Genomic DNA, 19,364 nt, shown 5'->3' on the forward strand with positions numbered 1-19,364 from the left:
GATCCAGCGTTGCCAGTAACTGTGGTGTAGGTCACAGATGTGGCTCGGATCTGGCGTTGCTGTAACTGTGGTTTAGGCCGGCAGCTGTAGCTGCAATTTGGCCCCTAGCCTGGGAACTTCCATATGCTGCTGGTGCAGCCCTAAAAAGACAAAAGACAGAAGAAAAAAAAAGGTTTTTTGGGGTTAAATAAGTCTGGAAAATGTTTCATTTCACATTCCAATTTAGAGATTCACAATGCACATTGGCATATTAAGGAATCTAAGTAATACTGGCATTTTTTTTAAACTATGTTAAATCCAGCATTTTCTAAACTCTTGCTCACAAGATGCTTTTTTACATAATATCGTGAACAACTTGTATTCTACATGACACTCTTTTGGAAAATAGTTGATCTCATGCTTTGAGTTACCAAGGGCTGGATGAATTAGAGGAATTAAAGAACATGTCTCCAGATTGGTCAAGGAAGGGGCCTATGAGACCTGTTTTCTCCAGACACTTAGCGTTCCTCTTAAAAGATGAATTTATTGCTCTCTTGTGAATGTCCACCACTGATGGTCATGTGAGGTCAGCTTAGGGTTTCTGAAAAACATTATTTTTTTTTTCCCCACAGCAGTGTCTTTTTTACATGTAGTAAGAAGACTGCTGATTTCTCACTCATTGAAACTTTATTGACTTGGCCCATGATTTGTCTCTGTTGCTGTCTGGTTGCCTTTCTAGCCCTGGGAATATTGTAGAGTTCTAAATGGCACCTATAATGGGTGCCACTTTAAAATGTAAAAAACTCACCTAGCATAGTACAGGCCCTATTATTATAGGCTTCCCCAGCCATTTGGGAAGACCTCTGCCAACTACACAGGCTGCCTTCATTTATTCAATAAATATTTATTGAATGGGTCCCAAGTTCCAGGCTCTGTCTAGGTCATGGGGAAGCAGTAGTAGACAATGGTCAGGAGTCCCTGTCCTCATGAAGCTTATATTCAAGTAGAATAGAGGTAAGAAGAAACAGAAAATAAATAAATGAGCAAGCAATGTAGTATAGCATTTCAAATGGTGAAAAATACAAAAAAAATAATAATAAAGCAAAAAAAGAGGGGTGAGGTTGCTATGAGGGAATGGAAACAGAAATTTTAAACAGAGCACTCCGAAAAGGCCTGTCTGAGCAGATGACATCTGAACGGAGGGAAACAGTCATACCATGGCAAGGACCATTATAGGCAGAGGGAAGAGCAAGTACAAGGCCCTGGGGGAGCAGCCAGCCTATGGTGTCCCAGGACAGTCAGGAGGTCATTGTGTTGAGGCTGGAGAGGAAGGAGCAGAAGTATAATAGAAGGTGAAGTTAGAGGTGAGGGTGGAGACAGAGACTTATGTCGACTTTAAGTGAGAAGAGTGAAGGGTTCTGCAAAGCTATGAATGTCAGGGGTAAGAGGCTTAGCAATGAACACACAAAACCTAAACTCTGTAATTTGAAATGAATTAGGAAAGCTGTACCCAAACCAATTTCTATATAACTAGAATTTTTCCCTTAGCTTTCTATTTTTCATACTTTTTTGGGCACAAAATATTTGATACTTAAGTTTTAATTGTCAAAAATACTGTACAGAGGCATAAAACTGTCCTTTGTTGAGTGTCTATCACTAGAAAACTGCAGTTTCTTATTTAATGTTTATTATTTCATTTTGGGTAAACTCCTATCTAGAGATGATCCATCTGTGATCAATATTTCTGATGAAATGTCAAAGACTGCCTTGTGGAGAAACCTTCTGATTACTGCCGATAACTCAAAAGATAAGGAGTCAAGCTTTCCTTCTAAAAGGTTTGAATTCTAAAATAATGTAAATTTATACTGGTCCCAGTCATTTAATGACATGAATCTATTAGCAGAAGAATAGTATTGGTTTCCACCAAACTTAGATCTATAATATTTCAGGAAATTCTTTAAAAAAAAATGGGTAAAAATTGTAATTATCACATTTGTTGGCATGTTTTCAACATCTCCCTTTCAAATTAAAGGCTCATGTCAAAACCATGACAGTGGGGGAAATGGTGCTGTAAATGAATCCCAATGCAGGACATTTCTGGACATTTGTTTTGGCCTGCACTTTTGTTGTGGGCTTTTATTATATTCCCTCATCACCCACTTTGCAGGACCCCTTTAGATGTCTGACCAAGTTTTGCATGCCCCTGTGGTCCTTTTTAAAACCCATATGGCACATGCAATGATAATTTCATATTTAGATTATTTCCAGTCCCCTATTCCAATCCCCTGAAAAATCTTCCCTAACCTTTTTACCCCAAAACTTTCAGCTCCAAAAAGTTGTACTTCCATTTTTCTTCTCTATGTACAAACATTACAAGCAACTCCTGTAGTTGCGGATGAGAGTTTTAAATGCAAGAGGTGGAAAGAGTGTGTCCTTAAATATCAAGAGTCATCACAGGATTTCCACATGCATTTTCCAGAACTTATAAGTAAGAGTTCAGACCATCCAGTCTTCTTAGCTATTGCTCTGAAGGAAAATCTCTTTATGTTATGCTAATATCTCTTCTTACTAAAGAGTGATTGAGGGATTTGGGACAATGTTTAATTATTAAGTTCCTTCATTTTTATGGCCTTAAATTAACTTTTTCTACTTAATTTTTATATTACATTTTTGTCATAAGCTCCCCTTCCTAATCACTCTAGAAGCTGATTCCCCAAAGGTAAGACCCTTTCCCTCAAACCTATTCCTTGGTTGCATTTCCTTATGTTAAATGGTGTCTTCTAGAAACCTGGTCAGCCTATGTTTTTTGTGTGAGTTTTGGGGAGGCAAAAGTTGTGGAGAGCCTTGGGCTTAGATCCAGTAACAGACTGAGTGTTTATGGCATTCCTATAACTACTCAGCTCTTTATAAGGGTTTGAAACTTGAGTAAACTTTTCCCCACATGGCTTATACAAATGCATCATATATAAATCAACAAATCTCACAGAACTGCATTTAGTAATAACATCAAATTTCTACATTGGAAAAAGGAAATTCATCCCTTAAATTAAGAAACTGCAGGAGTTCCCATCGTGGCGCAGTGGTTAACGAATCCGACTAGGAACCGTGAGGTTGCGGGTTCGGTCCCTGCCCTTGCTAAGTGGGTTAACGATCCGGCGTTGCCGTGAGCTGTGGTGTAGGTTGCAGACGCGGCTCGGATCCCGCGTTGCTGTGGCTCTGGTGTAGGCCGGTGGCTACAGCTCCGATTCAACCCTAGCCTGGGAATCTCCATATGCTGCGGGAGCGGCCCAAAGAAATAGCAAAAAGACAAAAAAAAAAAAAAAAAAAAAAAAAAAAAAAAAAAAGAAACTGCAAAGCTGGGAGCTTCCATTAATGCACTGCCATGCTTCCCAAATTGAAAGCTTTATCCATGAGAAATATTTGGAAACATGAGTTAGAATTAGAGGCTACATTAGACTTAGAGAATATCTCTTGCTGGTTTTTGTCACCCCAAAATGGCATGCTGCTTCAATGTCATCTCTATCTCAAATGGCATAAACAACACCAATGGTGGATTGCAGAACCTTAGCATCTTCACCCCATCAAGCTGGGGGATTATTTCCTGTTCTCTGTTCCTTTCTCTCCTTCACCCTCTCCCTCCCTCTTTCCCTCCCTCTCCCCTCTCATTCTCTCCTTCGAATACCTCCAACACTTATTCCAAAAGGAGGTTAATGTGAGTTACTCAGAGGCTCTCTCAGAGACTTTAGGTTGATGTTTTCTGTCTTTTAACAGGGCTTTAAAGTCTTCATATATTTCTTTGCTTGGCTCAAGCAGAAGTAACATTTTATTATAAAACACACTTTATCTTTCATTCCCAAAGATCCCTGCTACAGTCTGATAGAGTCATCCTCAGAGTAATTATGTTTTGCCAGAAGTCTTGGAAGAAAATGAGTTATGAGAAATGTACTTTCTCAAACCTATTGAAATATAGGCTTGTGGACCCTTTCACATTAAAAATATGGCACTTCTCTCATTTTAAAAAGGTGAATTTCAGGTTTATGAGCTCAAGATAAAATGCCAGACATAAGAATATGTTGTGGAGAATTTGAGACAATCAAACTTAAAGATTGCTTTTATTCCTGTGCTATATGGATCCATAGTGAAAATTCTTTCACTGTTTTTCTTTGGTTCAAGCAACAGTTTTCATGTCACGATATTTTAGGTATTCCTTAAAGTAGGTAAAGCAAGTGATGGTTTTCACCTGAAAAGCTTAATTTTTAAAAAAGTATGTGTCAGATTACTGTACACAGTAAATTAATTCTAGTGAACAACATAATGTGCTTTAAGCAGGTCCAGTTTTAAATAGATCATCCTCTGTATTTCCCTATAACCACTTTTTTTCATATTCTTTGAACATATGTTCCCACTAACATGAAATTCAAACTATTGTGAGATAAAAGTTTATCAAGTTTTCTTTACCTTTAAATGTGATAAAATCTGTAGGTTTCCATGCGAAAAATATCTTTTGTTTAGTGATCAATGTCTTTCATCTTCATAACAGTGGAAACTGACAGAAAGAGTATGGCTTCCAGAAATTTGAAAACCACCAGTACTAATACCAACGATATTCTCCCAAAGTCACTGCTCTCTCTTGGTGTCTGTTAAAGGCATTGAAGTGTGATGACCAGGAGCTGTAAAAATGCTGTGCCTGCTAGAAGATGCATTGGCAAAAAAAAAAAAAAAAAAGCCTTATAGGCCAGGTTCCCAGAGTCTGTATCACTTGAGAGCTAGCTGGTTCCCAGCAATCTCTGACAACCCCACGTCTAGTTGTTTCTACCCTACCCCTGGCTATAGGCCACACATGGCCATCAGAGAAGGCTAGATACCTATTCTTAGTGGAGTTTAGAATAGAAGTTATGTTTTCTCCATTATTTCATTCATTTTTCATCATCAAAATTTTTTTTATCCAGCTTCGTTGAAAGACATAAGAACTGACTGTCAGTTCTACCACATCTTAGGATTGGTAGATCCTAGTTCAAGAGCACTATACATACATGTGACAAGCTCCCCCACAACTTATTTGAATGGGACAGTAGAAATAGGTCACTTTAAAAACCACCTTGTAGGAGTTCCCATTGTGGCTCAGTGGGTTACAAACCCAATTAGTATTCATGAGGATGCTGGTTCGATCCCTCTCCTCGCTGAGTGGGTTAAGGATCCGACATTGCCGTGAGCGAGAGTATAGGTCGCAGACATGGCTCAGATCCCACATTGCTGTGGCTGTGGTGTAGGCTGGCAGCTGTAGCTGCAATTCGACCCCTAGCCTGGGGGCTGCGGGTGCAGCCCTAAAAAATATTAAAAAATAAAAAAAAAACCACCTTGCATCAGAGTAGGTGAGCAATTGCTGTGTATTATAAACCTGACAGCCAAGATCCATGTTTCTTGGGAAGATACCTGGTAGCACTTAGTTTTGCCCTGGTGGCAGAGGCTAGGGGCTGGGACCACTGCTGCTGCTCCCTCTGTCCTCCTATCCCTACTACTTTCTATCCTGGATGCTTTTCTGCTCTGATTTCCTAGGCCTAGGCCCTGTCATGGTAAATGTTGTTCATATCAACTACTATGGTGTCAATGGTAAATAATAGTTTCATAGATTGCTTGGAAGCATGAAGGTAGTGGGTCATGTTTGTCCTCTCTTGAAATACTACTGCCTTATGTTTTGTCTCATCCATCTTGTGTCCCTCAGTCCTCGCAGAGTACCTGGCATATAATAGATATGCAATATGTGTTTATTGTAGTAGCACATGATAAATTTGTTATACATTTACTAAACATATGTAATCTATTTATTGCAATGAAAGTTTAGAATTGATTGGCATCCTGAAAATTGGATGTAACAAGGAATACAGAGAGTAATAGCCATGCAGTAAGAAAATTCAAGTCAATAAAATTTTTCATGGAAGTCTTGAGCTGGTTCTAAAATTTCTGCTTCCTTGCTGAAACCTAATCTGATACCAAAAACACTGGTTTTAAAGGGGGAGAGTGGAAGCCCAATTATTTAGTTGGTTGATTTTTGTAACCAAACAACCAGTATGGCCAAAGCAGTACAATAGGAGGAAGCATGTCTGTGAATTGCTTTTTTTTCACTGCTTGGTGACTAAGTGCAGTGGGGAACTGGCTGATTTATTAAGAGGTTATGGAGCCTTGTCACGTAGAATTGTGCATGTGTAGAATGTCTCTTTTCCCACAGTCTCCTACAGATAGAATCTATTCCTCTATCTTTCCAATGGGATATATTGGAATTGAGACTACTAGCCTCAGAAATCTGACATTTAAGCTACAAGAGAACTTTAGGGGCCAAAACTAATTTACAGATGAAGAAACCGAGTCCCAGGGAGATTAGATGACTAGTGCAAGGTCATACAGCTCATTCCTTGCTTCTTAGAAACCGAATATAGTCTTCTGACTCCAAGCCCAGGGCTTCCTCCCCTGCACCCTGCTGCCCTTTTCCACTGGCTTTGTTCGGCAGAAGCAACTGGAACCAGGTAGCGCCCAAGGAAAAATTAATTCGGAAAGTAGGGTAGCAGACACTTGTCATATGAAAGGAACTTAAAGTAGAAGAAAGTGAGTCATACAGATAGAGGAGTTAAAAATACAGAGTTAAGCCTCTCAACACATCATGTGCACACTGTCATCTCTTCTCATGGAAGGAGAAAAGAAAAGAGAAAAAAGTTGCTTTGCTCTGACCTGTAAGTAGAGTGTGCTGAGAAGTGTTGCAGGCACAAACCCGGGTGCCATAGACACCCGCTCACACCAGCTCTCAGCGCTGGCAGCGTGCCACAGATGGCAGAAGCTCCGGCACTTCTTACCTGATGGTGCCGGGTGGTGGTGACAACTGAGAAGGGCTGTTTCTAGCTTGAATTGGAGGAAAAACAATTTAAAAAACTCACTCAGAATGTGTCTAAGTTATTGACCACTGAGAAAGCTGCACAGGAGGCCCCATAGGAAAAGGGGGTTTTAACTGTCATTTTATAGCTTGGAGAAGAGTTATATAAAACCAAGGGTTTCCCCACCATCCACTGTTTCATAAAGTTATATTAAGAGCTGAAGTTAACAGTAAAAATGTGTGGGTTCTTTCAGCTCAGGGCCCAGAGACTGGCAGTGGCTGCCCTTGGGTCACAGGTGGTAGAGACACCGGAGGGGACCCAGTGTAGAGGGCCCTGCCTGTGCCCACGTTGTCAGGGAGGGGGCGGCGCTGTGCCCCCTGGAAGCCTGTACTCTTCCTGTGAGCTCCATGAGGTCAACACTTTATTTGAATTTTCTATGAAAACTGTCAACACGAGAGTAGGAAAAGTGTACCTGGGAAAACTATTTAATAAAGAATTATAGATTTGCATTCCCAGCTTGATCATTGATAAAGTTAATGGGAGAATAATTAAAACAGAAGCCACTTGGGAATGAGTTTATTCTGAAGGAGTGAGGTGAAACATTTCTCCTCGGATGGACAGGAGAAGGGTTTGTCTGTGAAGAGACGGCACAGGCACAGGTGTTTGGAGGGCATTGTGCAGGGTGACGGCCTCCTGCAGACCTGCAAAAGTGTGTCCATCCTACTGACAACAGCGCAGTTCTCACCAAAGATCAGAATCCAGTCTGTGCAAACAGGATGTGCCCCTTGCAACAGGGCCCAGAAATACCTACTGTGACATCTTGTTTGTGTCATTCATAGTGTCAGTGCTATCTTAAGACAGGGCCATGACTGGCATTTTCAACAATCATCAGTGATTCATTTGCCCAGATGAGGACCATGGGTATAAATTGTGCATGCTTTTGGAACTGTTTTTTTAAAAATGTCTGGTTTGGGGTTTTTAGTTTCTGTTTTTTGAATTTCCCCTTATATTGCAGTTCTTGGTTTCTATCTCACTGAGTGCAGAGGGTTTTAATTGTTGCTGTCTATCTGTGCTTCGCAGCATGAAAGAGCAATGCCTAAGGGCCCTTGTGGTGCTTTGGGGTTGATGGGTTTTGTGTCTGAGCAAGCAGATCTCCCAATAGCCACGCTGGATTGAAATAATACATTTCTCTTTTTTCCCCTGTAGCATTGAAAGCCGAAAAGAGAAGAAAGCTGACTCAGGGAAAGGTGTTGACAGGGAGACTTGTCTATGACTTGATCTTCAATTTATTTTTTACATATATATGAGAAGAGTGCCACGATTATTAATAAAACTGCTTTGATCATGTATTATAAATTCTGTCTTTCATCCCAAATCCACCTTCATACTGTAAGTAGTGCAATATTTGTTTCATTTCTGTGTTTAAACTTCTGAACAGTGAGACACCCTCGTGAGCATATGCAACAACTAATGCAAGAATCTCTGTGTTCCTTGCTGTATTTTAGACATTTGTAAACACTAGATTCTCATTGTCAGTTTTATGAGAGCAATAGCTTTCTTAAAGAGATAAGTCATATTTACCTAGTTTGTATTTTCCTACTTAGGAACATGAAGATACCTGATAATTTCATTCAGAAGAATTTTGAAAGGTAGACTTACTTCTTTTTATTTTTTATAGCTTAGCATTAGTGACTTAATTCAAAAGACCCAAATCAAAAAGTTAGTTTGAAAGCATTTTTAAAAATTGTATTTATGCATTTCCTTGATTTAATATGATACATTTAATACTTAAGAATTTATATGAAACTAAAACTTAAAGTCATTTGAAAAAATATATATGGAAACCTGTTCACAACTTGTTTAAAAGAATCAGATACTAATGCAAAGAGTCAAGTAGTATTTGCTTAAAATTCGAGTTGTGGTTACATGATCAAATACCAGGCTTGTATGAAATGCTTTAGAAAAACTTTGTAAGTTTTGTGAGATTTTCAATATAAACCTTTATCAGAAATATGCTGTTAAATTTATCTCCATTGACAACAAGCGTTTTCCAAATAAACCTATTATATACATACTCGTGGAATGCCACAAGATGAGTCATTGTACATGAAATTCCACCCCTGTACAGCTATTCCACTGCTAAAGGTCACATACTGCTTAATGCTGCTTCTGAGTCATGTTCTAATGTTAGACTGACAGGTCTTCAATTGTCATTTTTTTCTGCAAATCTCTTTTCCATTTTTTAATTAAATGCATGTTGTAGAAAAATAATCTTTTAAATGAAAATTTCAGATTCTGTTTGAGCAGCTTCTGTAGATATTTCAGTCCATATGAAATAATCCATCTTTACTAAGTTTATACAAGAGGAAGGAAAGTTAAGGATTTTTGAGCCTTACTAAACGAACAGTATCTTATTTCACTTTACATAAATGTGGATTAATAACGACAAAAATCTCATAGTGCTCGTTCCTAAGAATGACGAATTGTCATCAACCTTATCAACTTCAGTGTCCAATTTTACAATAATTCAGAGCCCTGTGGCTTTTCAAAACTATTAATTACATATTCTAAGTGTAAGTGCACATGAAAACTGAAAAAAAAAATCCTCTTGTAATTAAGTTTATGAAGGAAAAACAACAACAACAAAGCCTCCAATAGGTTCAACATTTTGATGCCTTCTGTAAAATTCCCCTCATAATCTTTCAAGGAGCCATTTCTTTTATGGAACATAAGCCTAAAAAATATAAGAAGAGTTTGCAGTTAATAAAGTCTGTTTATAAATGCCAAGGGAAAATAGAAACTTTCCATTCCAAATGTATCACCTTTGTGTATTTTATAATACAGATACTACATGTAAACATTCCCATTGTTTTATGATTTAGACTAGCTGTACGTGCCAGTTAGTCTCAAAGGCAGCCTCCTAATGTTTCAATATATTAATAACTTCTGTTTAAAATGATCATAGTGAATTAACACCTTCACGTGATCACCTATTTGAATGAACACTCATATCCGATAAAATTCTGTATTTCTGAGTATTTTTATAGTCATTTTGTTCTTGTGTGAATTTTAATGCTATCCCTATGTTAATCCTAATATTTTGAAATCATATAAAATATAAGAAAAATGTAGTGTTATGTATTTCCTCCTAATTTCAGATTCCTGGTCAAAATTACTGAATGTAATTTATTGCAAAGTTTAAGTAATGTGTAAATGTGACTAGGATATTGTGTTTTTCACAACTAAGAAATGTTACGTGGAAATAAATATTTATCCTAAGTAATTTCCTTGCACATTTTAAATCATGATGCAGTGTCTGGTCTTTTTTCCTTAGTGTTAATCAGTAAATCATTGTAGAACGTTTTGATTGTTTGAACATAGTGTTTAAATTTAGACATTCCCCTGATGTTAAAAAACTTGATGATATAGACATTTCAAGCGTATTCAAACAATCTGAATTTTATGAACTATGATGAGAACTATATTAGGATGTATCTCTTCATTTTCTGAGAGACCAGTGACTTAGATACAGATGATATTGTAGCCATGACTAGTAAAAGCTTCCAAATCATTAGCAGGATTTCCCATTATTTGAATGCCTTAGACTTCTGTTTTTACCCCTCTTGGGAAAAGCATTTCCTAAAACTTGTCTCCTCCCTGTTTGTCGATACATGAGATGGGACCATTATTCTTTTGTAGCCATCCAAATATGTTACGGAGGGAATTGCCATCAGAACTTTCATGTACTGGTTAGTATTTTCTCTTGACTCCTGAATTTACTTTGTCGTTGCTGTCATTTAACAGCCTTCAATATTGGAAAGTTTTTTTCTAATATAATTTGAGTATCTCTTTGGTGTAGATTAGCCTGATAGAAATTCTCCACTGATGATTCACTAGCAACTTGTATTTCAATACAATCCCTAGATCTTTTAGGATTTTTCTTGGCTCTTGAAGTTATGACTCATTTTTTTTTAATCTACACTGATCTATCTCTCTGTTTAACTTTAGCCTGTTTGCTGCTAGGTATGGAACTATTTTCCTATCATTGCAAGATTTCTCTCCAAATTTTCCAGTATCTCTCACTAGCTCTCATACAGTCATGCAATGCAATGAAATGAGATTACAACCATTTGAAAATTTTACGAGAGTAATTTGTATAATAGGGTAATTCTCTAAATAGCGACTTTGAGAGGCTACTTATAATCAATCTTCTTGAGGAAACCCAATATTCAAGGACTACTGGTAATACTTCGGGAGAGCTCTTTGGATGTCTTCCTTAGGAAACTATAATTCATGGACACAACTGTCACTACTCCACTTGCTTCAGTTTCTGTTTGTGCATTGGCCTCTACTTTTGTGCTGGAACTTTGAAAATTGGACTGGGATCCTTGCTTTTAAGGACAGGGTCTACATATAACTATAACATAAATGTGATTTATATTGAGTTTGTTGTATGATGAAAGCAGTGAACAACTCAAGGATGGAACTTTGGGTAGGGCAGAGTTTGAAGAAAATGTTATATAAAATATAGCATATGAATTAGGATGGAAATGGGGAAGAAAACTGCAAAGACTCTCAAACATGTTAGCATTGAAAAAATAAAAAAGTAAACATATGTGGTATATAGGAGCTGGACATTTGCTCTGTGGCATATTTGGAACCCAGCAAACAGCCTAATATGGCAGTGTGTCAAGAGAGTGGTGGAGATCTGTATGAAAAGGTAGACAAACAAATTGGAGACATTATTAATGATGTTAAGTTCTATATTAAGATATTTCAAATTTATTCATTAAGACTTTTGAGTAACGGAGAGGTATGCATTTGGGGAAAGATTAGTCTGGCAGCATAGTAGAAAATACAGTGGGGAAAAGTGGAATTATTTCCTTAGGGAGCCTGTAGCCAGGATGGCTCTCAGAGACTCTAACCAAAATCTCTGTGAGTGGTCTATAAACTTTGATCATGACTGAAACCAACCAGGCTCAAGCATACGCCTTAGGCACTTAATAAATAGCTCCAAGCACAATAGCTTTATTATAAAGCCTTTCACATAGAGCATTCCTCTATATAATGTTTTGGATTGTATATGAAGATAATGTTCAGAAAAACATAGTGTCAGTAGTAGTCCTTAGACAATTAAAGAAATATAACTGTAGAACGAAAATTAGCAAATGTTTGGCTCCTTTGAGTCCAAAACCAGCCTTCCTCCTGCTTTCCTTTTCATTCTACTCATCTCATCCACTTCCCATTGACTTAACTTTGGATCTAGGTACTCCTGCCTTCTGGTGTGTGTTGAGTCATAGATTTCTTCAAATTGTTTCTTCCATTTGTTTACAAACTCCTTAAAAGTAAGGATAGTGTTTCTTTCCTTCCTTCTTCCTAACTCTACAGAGCCTAGTGCTTTGCTCTTTATTCTGCCAATAAAGGCTGTAGAAGAGAATTGTAAAGTAAAATATATGAGGATACAGCTTCTAGGTTTATTAGGAATGATTAAAGCTCCGTAAAGGATTCTCACTGACATGGAAGCATTGGAACAGGATGCTTATTGAGCACCTTCATGTGCCCAACACCTGCAAACACAAGGCACCTATGGGAAACCAGAGTAATTTATGTAATCATCAAACCAGGCATAGTATATACATCTTCACAGCAATGCAACTGTTACAGGAGGTAGGTATTTTGGTATTTATTTCAATTTAAGAAAGTGGGGTTCAAAGAGGCTAAGTTATGTTCTTTAAAAGGTTCCTCACTGTGAATGTTGATGCTGAGATTCTAACCCACATCCATCTAACCTCGGCTGGGGTGCACTGGAGTCTCCAGCAGGAGGTGAGATGTGACTTAACTTATTCTTGCTCGTGCAACTAGAATTGGGAAAAGTAGTATTTCCTCTTAGTATATCACTTTTTCTATTATCATTCACCTATGATTAGTGCTGAAAACCAATTCTACTCAATGAAATGCTTTTCTTGCTCATGAGTCACAAATATCATGACTTTTCCAATCAGGAGAAACTGATTGGAATAATTAGAGTTTTGGTTGTTTAATAGGTCACACCTTTCAAAACACATGCATTTTCAATACTGTGACAAACTTGGGGTGATTGTTCAGGGGAAAGATAACATAGATAAAAATTTTGGTTGAGTTTGTTGAAGTTTAAATTCTGTAATTCCAGAAAAGATACACTTATCAATTTAGAAGTAAGAAAATTATATTTATTTTTATTAATTCAAAGTCTTCAGTTTAAATGTTAATATTGTCACAGAAAGGTGACATTCAGAGAGATGATAAATTTCTACTAAGCATGACATTGGTCTTACTAATACCATTCTCTGAGCCTTTCCTATGGCTCAGTGACATTATGCTTTATTACTCACATTCATCTCTCATTCTCAACCACATATATCCCTCAGACATACTGATTATACACGCCAAATCTTTGAAGGTGTATGTAAAAAATGTCTTTGGATACTGCTGAAAGAACTGTCTTAAAGTTGGAGTTCTCTTTACTCTGAAAAAAAGGCCATTATTGTGTTTTGGCATTTTTTTTTCCTTTAGACCTTATTGATTCTTAAATATTGTATAAATCTAATAGTTTTAGAAATTGAAATTCTCACATCAACTTAGAGCAAAGGCAATACATGTCAAGTGGTAAAACTGGTAGTTTCAGTGACCACCTGTGAATAAGAAACCCTCAGAATGTGGAGTTCCCATTGTGGCTCAGTGGATTAAGGACCCAGCATAGTTTCTGTGAGGATGTGGGTTCAATTCCTAGTCTCACTCAGTGGGTTAAGGATCTAGAGTTAGTGCCAAGCAAGCTACGGCATTGGTCACAGATGCACCTCAGATGCAGTATAACTATGGCTATGGGGTAGGCCTCAGCTGCAACTCCAGTTTGACCCCTAGCCTAGAAACTTCCATATGCCACAGGTGCAGCCATTAAAAGGAAAGAAAGAAAGAAAGAAAGACAGACTCAGAATGACATACAACCTGATGAGATAATTGATCTTCACAGTTGTGGCTCTGAGTCATCAGCATGCATTGAATTATGGTCTATGCCTGTTATTTAAGAAAGCATGGAGGGGGACTTCCCACTGCGGTGAAGTGGGTTAAGGATCCAGAGTTGTCACTGAAGTGGCTCGAGTCACTGCTGTGGCTGGAATTTGAGCCCTGGCCTCCTGGGATCTTACGTATGTTCTGGGTTTGGCCAAAAAAAAAAAAAAAAGCAAGCATAGAGGTATGTAACCATTTTTAGCAAGGTTTCCAACAACAACAACAAGAGTTTGAAAATAATTTTTAAAGTGATTTTCTAAAAATCTTGATCAAAACTTAAAAGAAGAAACGCTATATCCATAGAATGGATGTGAACATTTCTCCCTTCCTCTGGCGTGTGTGGTCCCAGGCACTAGTGCGCTTTAACAGGTTGTTTTATGAAAGGAATCTCAGTATCCAGTTGCCTGCTAAAGCTGCAACAAAGACAGGCAAGTCAGCACATCTTACTGGTATGTCTAGTTCCTGTGTATTTCAAACCTACTCTCAGATTAATTCTAATTTATGTCAATTTTTTAACACTTACTTTCCCAATAAACTAATTTAAAGCTCTTACTGGAGAGTAAAACTTGTCCTATGAGGGTCAGATGAAATCTATTTTTAACTTCAAACACATCATCGCCGTTTGCCACCCTCATTATATGAAAGGTATGTGCTGGGATTTTGTATTACCTCTGGGCTCCAGAAAAAACATTGCACATGTTTAGAAACTAAGGAAGTAAAACGTTCTTAAGTTTTATTTATTTATTTTTTGTCTTTTCTAGGGCCGCACCCACAGCATATGGAGGTTCCCAGGCTAGGGGTCTAATCAGAGCTGTAGTCACTGACCTGAGAGCCATGGCAACTCAGGATCTGAGCTGTGTCTGTGACCTACACTACAGCTCACGGCAATGCCAGATCCTGAACCCACTGAGCCAGGCCCAGGGATCGAACCTGAAACCTCTTGGTTCCTAGTCAGATTTGTTAACCACTGAGCCCTGACGGGAACTCCAGTTAAGTTTTAATATTGTACAATAGTTGTGCAATATCAGATGTTATACAGTGGTCTTAATATCTGTATAGTATCTGATGTCATACATCTACTATTGTAAAATGGTCTTATTAAGATCTGAACAATATCTGATATTGCACTACATCTGGTTTCAATTAGAATAAAAGGAGAATTTCTATTTAATTTGCTTTTCTGATTACTAATTCAGTCCAGAATGCCAACATATGATCTATGATTGCTGTTTCTGGATACAGAACTCTGCAAAGATTGGTCCAACTACTCCTCATGATGATTGAACTCTGTTATTAGAATTATGACAAGAGCCCTATAGGGTTGAAAGTTGGCTTATAGTTCCAATAGATGAGTGAGAATTGAGACGTAATAAAGAATGTCATGCTCTGAAAACAAGTTTAAACTGAACTTCATAATCCTCTGTCTGTTCTTAATGCATGATTCACCAGTCTCATGAATTGATAGATTATTTTCCTATTCTTCCATTTTGGGATTTTTACATTGTAGCTCATTCTGTCTGGGATAACTGTTTCCAGCTATGTTTGAATTCATAAAATCAATTTTTTTAATGAGGCAATTTTGCAAATAACTGCACAAAAATAGTGTGTTCTCAGTCATCTAGAAATTACTTTGCTAGGCTAAATTCAGCATCTTAAATCTATGGTTTCATTAATGTAGTTATGTCAACCAAACATAATTAGTCAAAGACTTAAGTCATTGACTTGACCTTTTTTGGTAATTTTTACAGAGCCATCACAGCTACCAAGATGATGTTGTTGATATTTAATATTATGAACCTCATCATAGTTCCCTAGAATAAAAGTATAAATTACATATGATGTAAATTATCACAATTATTTTAAGTTAATTTCTCAAAGACTTATTATATAACAGAAATTGTCTATGTATTAGCTAAAAACCCTCTGAAGTGCTTAATTTAGCACATTTCTATGTATCTATCACTTACAAAAACTGAATCCTCTCCATGTTTACAAGGCAGTTTGGGATAACAAGCAAAATAAACAAAAGCCTTTCTGGGTAAACGTGTCCATATGCCAATGTAGTTTAGGTCTGATTCAAGACACAAAACTCATTACATCTGAAAAAATGAAGGCACGTTTATTACTGACCAGTAGAAAATCCACAGTCTATAGAATGGGAATCATAATAATACATATATTTGTAGCTTATTTTCAATTTTTTAAAAACAAGTTCAAGGAAGTTAAAATATTCCTTTAATTAGATGCTCAAAGAAATGAAATAAGAAAAACTGATGCAAAGACTCCTTCAAGTTAAGATTTGCAATACAAATATTTTCATCTCTTAACAGGGCAAGCTGATGTGTTCACATCTCAGTTCCAAGCTGCCTCTCTCACTAGGAAACATCAGTATTTTTAAAGCACATTTACAATGCTTTCCCATCACCCTTGCTGTGTTTTTGTAGCACCTATAGCCATAACTGGCACCTGGGGGCCCTGCATTGTTGGCAGTTTCCCTCTCATTTCTTTGGAGTCTATTCAACTGCTGTGGTTTTACTCAGAAGTCAGTGTTTTGCATATATGATTTCCTGAGACTGAATTGTCTTTCTCGGAAAACTGTGCCAGTCTGGCTGTGAACAGCTCTCCCCCGGGAGCTGACGGGTCAGCATGCTTGGGCTAGGGTTCACAGCCTCCCACTGCTAGCTTCTCTCCCTACCCCCTCTTTTCTTACCCCTGTTTCAGTGACATCACTGCCCAAATCCTGCCATTCTTTTAAAAAAGAGAACAAGATTTGGACTAGTCCAGTTAGAAAAAAAGGCTGCCTAGGGAACTTCTGCAAAGCTCCCATAAAAATAGTTCTTATTTGTTGTTTCACCAACTGATGTGGAAATGTTATTAAGTAATAAAGCCAGACTGAGTAATTCAAACTTCTGTAAGGTAATAATCTGTTGTGAAAACGGAAGTCCCTATTTAGGGTTATAGATAGGAAATTTGGGAACAAAAGTAACCTTGCATTTCTTGATTTGAGTGTATTTTTTTTTTTTTAAGATCATCATCTTGACAGTGCAGTTTGGAGATAATGAGAGCAAAAGTGGCTTTTCGTAAGCTTTAAATGGCATGCTGTTTCAAGGTGCTAGGGTAGAGAGAAGCATTGTTTTAGAAAATGGCTCATGTGCGTATATATATGTTGATGTGCCATGTTGCTGGCAATCCCATGGTCTTCATCTGTATACCACTGGAGAGAAAAAGAAAAAGATCAGAATTAGGAGGTCTGTTGTCTTTTTTTTTTTTTAAATCCAAATGAGTTCTCATGAGCACACATGGAATCAAACAGGCTGTTTTAATTCCTCAATCAGTTTATAAACTAAAACGTGATCAAAGAGGGTTTCTAATCCACACCTCCCGCCACCCACCAAGAGCTTTTCCCGGTAGGTAGTTCTGTCCTGCAGGAGTCTCTGATCATCCTTTGCAGCTGCTAAGGCAACTCACTGTGAATCTGCCTTCACTGCATAGTGTTTTAAGGATATATATGCTATAATTAAAATATCCAAGTCCATTTTCAAATTTGATGCAAAGGATACTTAGAACCACATCATGCATAGGAGGGGATGTTTTAGCCCATGAAGTCCACTAGGTTTTATTGCTATTAAGTGTTAAAGTGATCTTACACTTTAAGACCATAAGATTAAACTATTAAAATAAATGAGTTTTTAAAAGCAATGTTTCCTAATATAGATCACCAAAGAAGTAGAAAAACCTATTTCAATATTCCATAGATATATTCGGCATAAGTGAAGTCAAAAGTCAAGTGTATTATTTGCAAACACTTAAGAGGTTTCACTGGAATTTTTTATCTGTATGTCTGACATTTATGTAGGAAGACTTGATGACCCACAAGTCTTTATCAACCCACACCACATTAAATCAATGGGAAGTCACTGCCAGGCAAACATATATTATGGAGCCATAAATAAACTTTCAACAATGGCTCAATTAAGGTATCATGTCTTTTCTTTGAATAGTGGAAAAATAAATCTCAACCTCTTGTAAGAATCTGACCTAAAAAATATATGCCAGGACTTTTTGGTATCAAATGACTGTCCCACTTTTATACAGCAGGCACTATTTAACTGAGCATGGAGCAAAGTGTATATGTTAAGAGAGAGTGAGGAAAAGCAGGCTTTTTAAGCTAACACAGACAAGAAAGCACTTAGAAAAATATTCAGAGAAATACACACATAATATTTTTTCTTCTTCATCTGAAAAGGTCTAGTGCAGAAAATGATTTTGATTTAATACCAAGAAACATCCTCTGAAATGGCAGTGACAGCATTAGCCATTTCCAACTTTATAAAACCAGCCTAATTGCTTATTACCTGTGGTTGTTCAACAGAAGATAACATGGAAATTGAAAAAATGGAAGTGTGCTGATTGTTAATATCCCACTGTTGTTAGAAGGACTGGTAACACATACTAGACAGAAATGGATTTTCATATTTCAGCTGAGCTATTATCATGCTGGTTTCACTTTAGAATTACTCTGCCACACGTTCACTGAGTAAGTACGCTTGAATCAAAATAGAGACAGAACAATCACAGGACTAGAAGAGCATCAATTTGATACTCCCAGAAGATGCAGTCTTGTGCTTCTCAACCCCCAACCCTATAATGCAGAACATGACTCTGTTTGTAAGGCTCAAGGATACCACTTCTTCAAGTTTGTTTACTTCCATCCCTGTCTCCTGGGGCCTCTGTGTGGAGAAGTGGCCCCGAGAGGAGAATCAGAACTCATCACCAAGTTCCCTCCCCTTGCCCAAAGTTTTGCTATACCATTGTCTGGAAATCCACTCCAGCATCCACCAGGGCTTTAGAGAGCTGAGCCGACTGCTGAAAATGAACGTTATCTGCAGGAAGAGAAAAGAAACATAAAGTAACTAATAGCTGCTCCAGCTTTCTGGAAGGAAGGGTGGGAAACGCACAAGAAGAAAGGGACTGTTTGAAGTTCTAGGGCCCCGCAGCCCATTTAGCCCAAGACAAGTGAGTTGTGGAAAGCAACACTGTTTTATTGAAGTAAATGTAACAGTCTTGCCCCTCATGCTTTTGTTTTGTCAGTAGTGAAATTGCAAACCTGTCTGTGATACTAAAAAGTCTAATTAACTGAAACTCACCATCTGCTGTTCCATGAATAAGGAGGTACTCAACTTGTTTAAAATTTTCAGCTCTGCTCATGACTGTTGAATTCTGGAATTGGGAAAAAGAATGTCATTATTCAAAAAAAGATCTGCCATAAACTGATTTTTCACTTCAGTTTACAAAATAAAATGTTTTCAGCTGGGGCCCCCTTTGATACAAAATATAGCAAACCGATATTCAAGCAAATGCTGTCTCCATGCATGGCAGAATGCACAGCACGCCCTGTGCCTGGGAGACAGGACTGGGAAGGGAGAATGCCACATCTTCCCTGCACATGCAGCAAGAGGGCACCTGCCACCCAGG

At 37.7% G+C, this 19,364-nt stretch overlaps 2 protein-coding genes across 2 annotated transcripts in view; one reads left to right on the forward strand and one right to left on the reverse strand.

Annotated features, from left to right (window-relative positions):
* The window catches only part of SLC4A10 (solute carrier family 4 member 10), a 312,403-nt gene extending 302,255 nt beyond the window's left edge, over positions 1–10,148 (forward strand). The window contains 2 exon segments of the mRNA XM_021075903.1: positions 1,698–1,814; positions 8,049–10,148. Of these exon segments, the coding sequence (XP_020931562.1) occupies positions 1,698–1,814; positions 8,049–8,115 (184 nt within the window). The 3' untranslated portion in view covers positions 8,116–10,148.
* Positions 16,903–19,364, reverse strand: part of DPP4 (dipeptidyl-peptidase 4) — a gene marked incomplete at its 5' end in the record, with an annotated part of 81,198 nt that continues 78,736 nt past the window's right edge. Inside the window, 3 exon segments of the mRNA NM_214257.1 lie at positions 16,903–17,103; positions 18,699–18,772; positions 19,037–19,109. Of these exon segments, the coding sequence (NP_999422.1) occupies positions 17,002–17,103; positions 18,699–18,772; positions 19,037–19,109 (249 nt within the window).

This window comes from Sus scrofa, chromosome 15 (genome assembly GCF_000003025.6).
Source record: "Sus scrofa isolate TJ Tabasco breed Duroc chromosome 15, Sscrofa11.1, whole genome shotgun sequence".
Lineage (NCBI taxonomy): Eukaryota > Metazoa > Chordata > Mammalia > Artiodactyla > Suidae > Sus > Sus scrofa.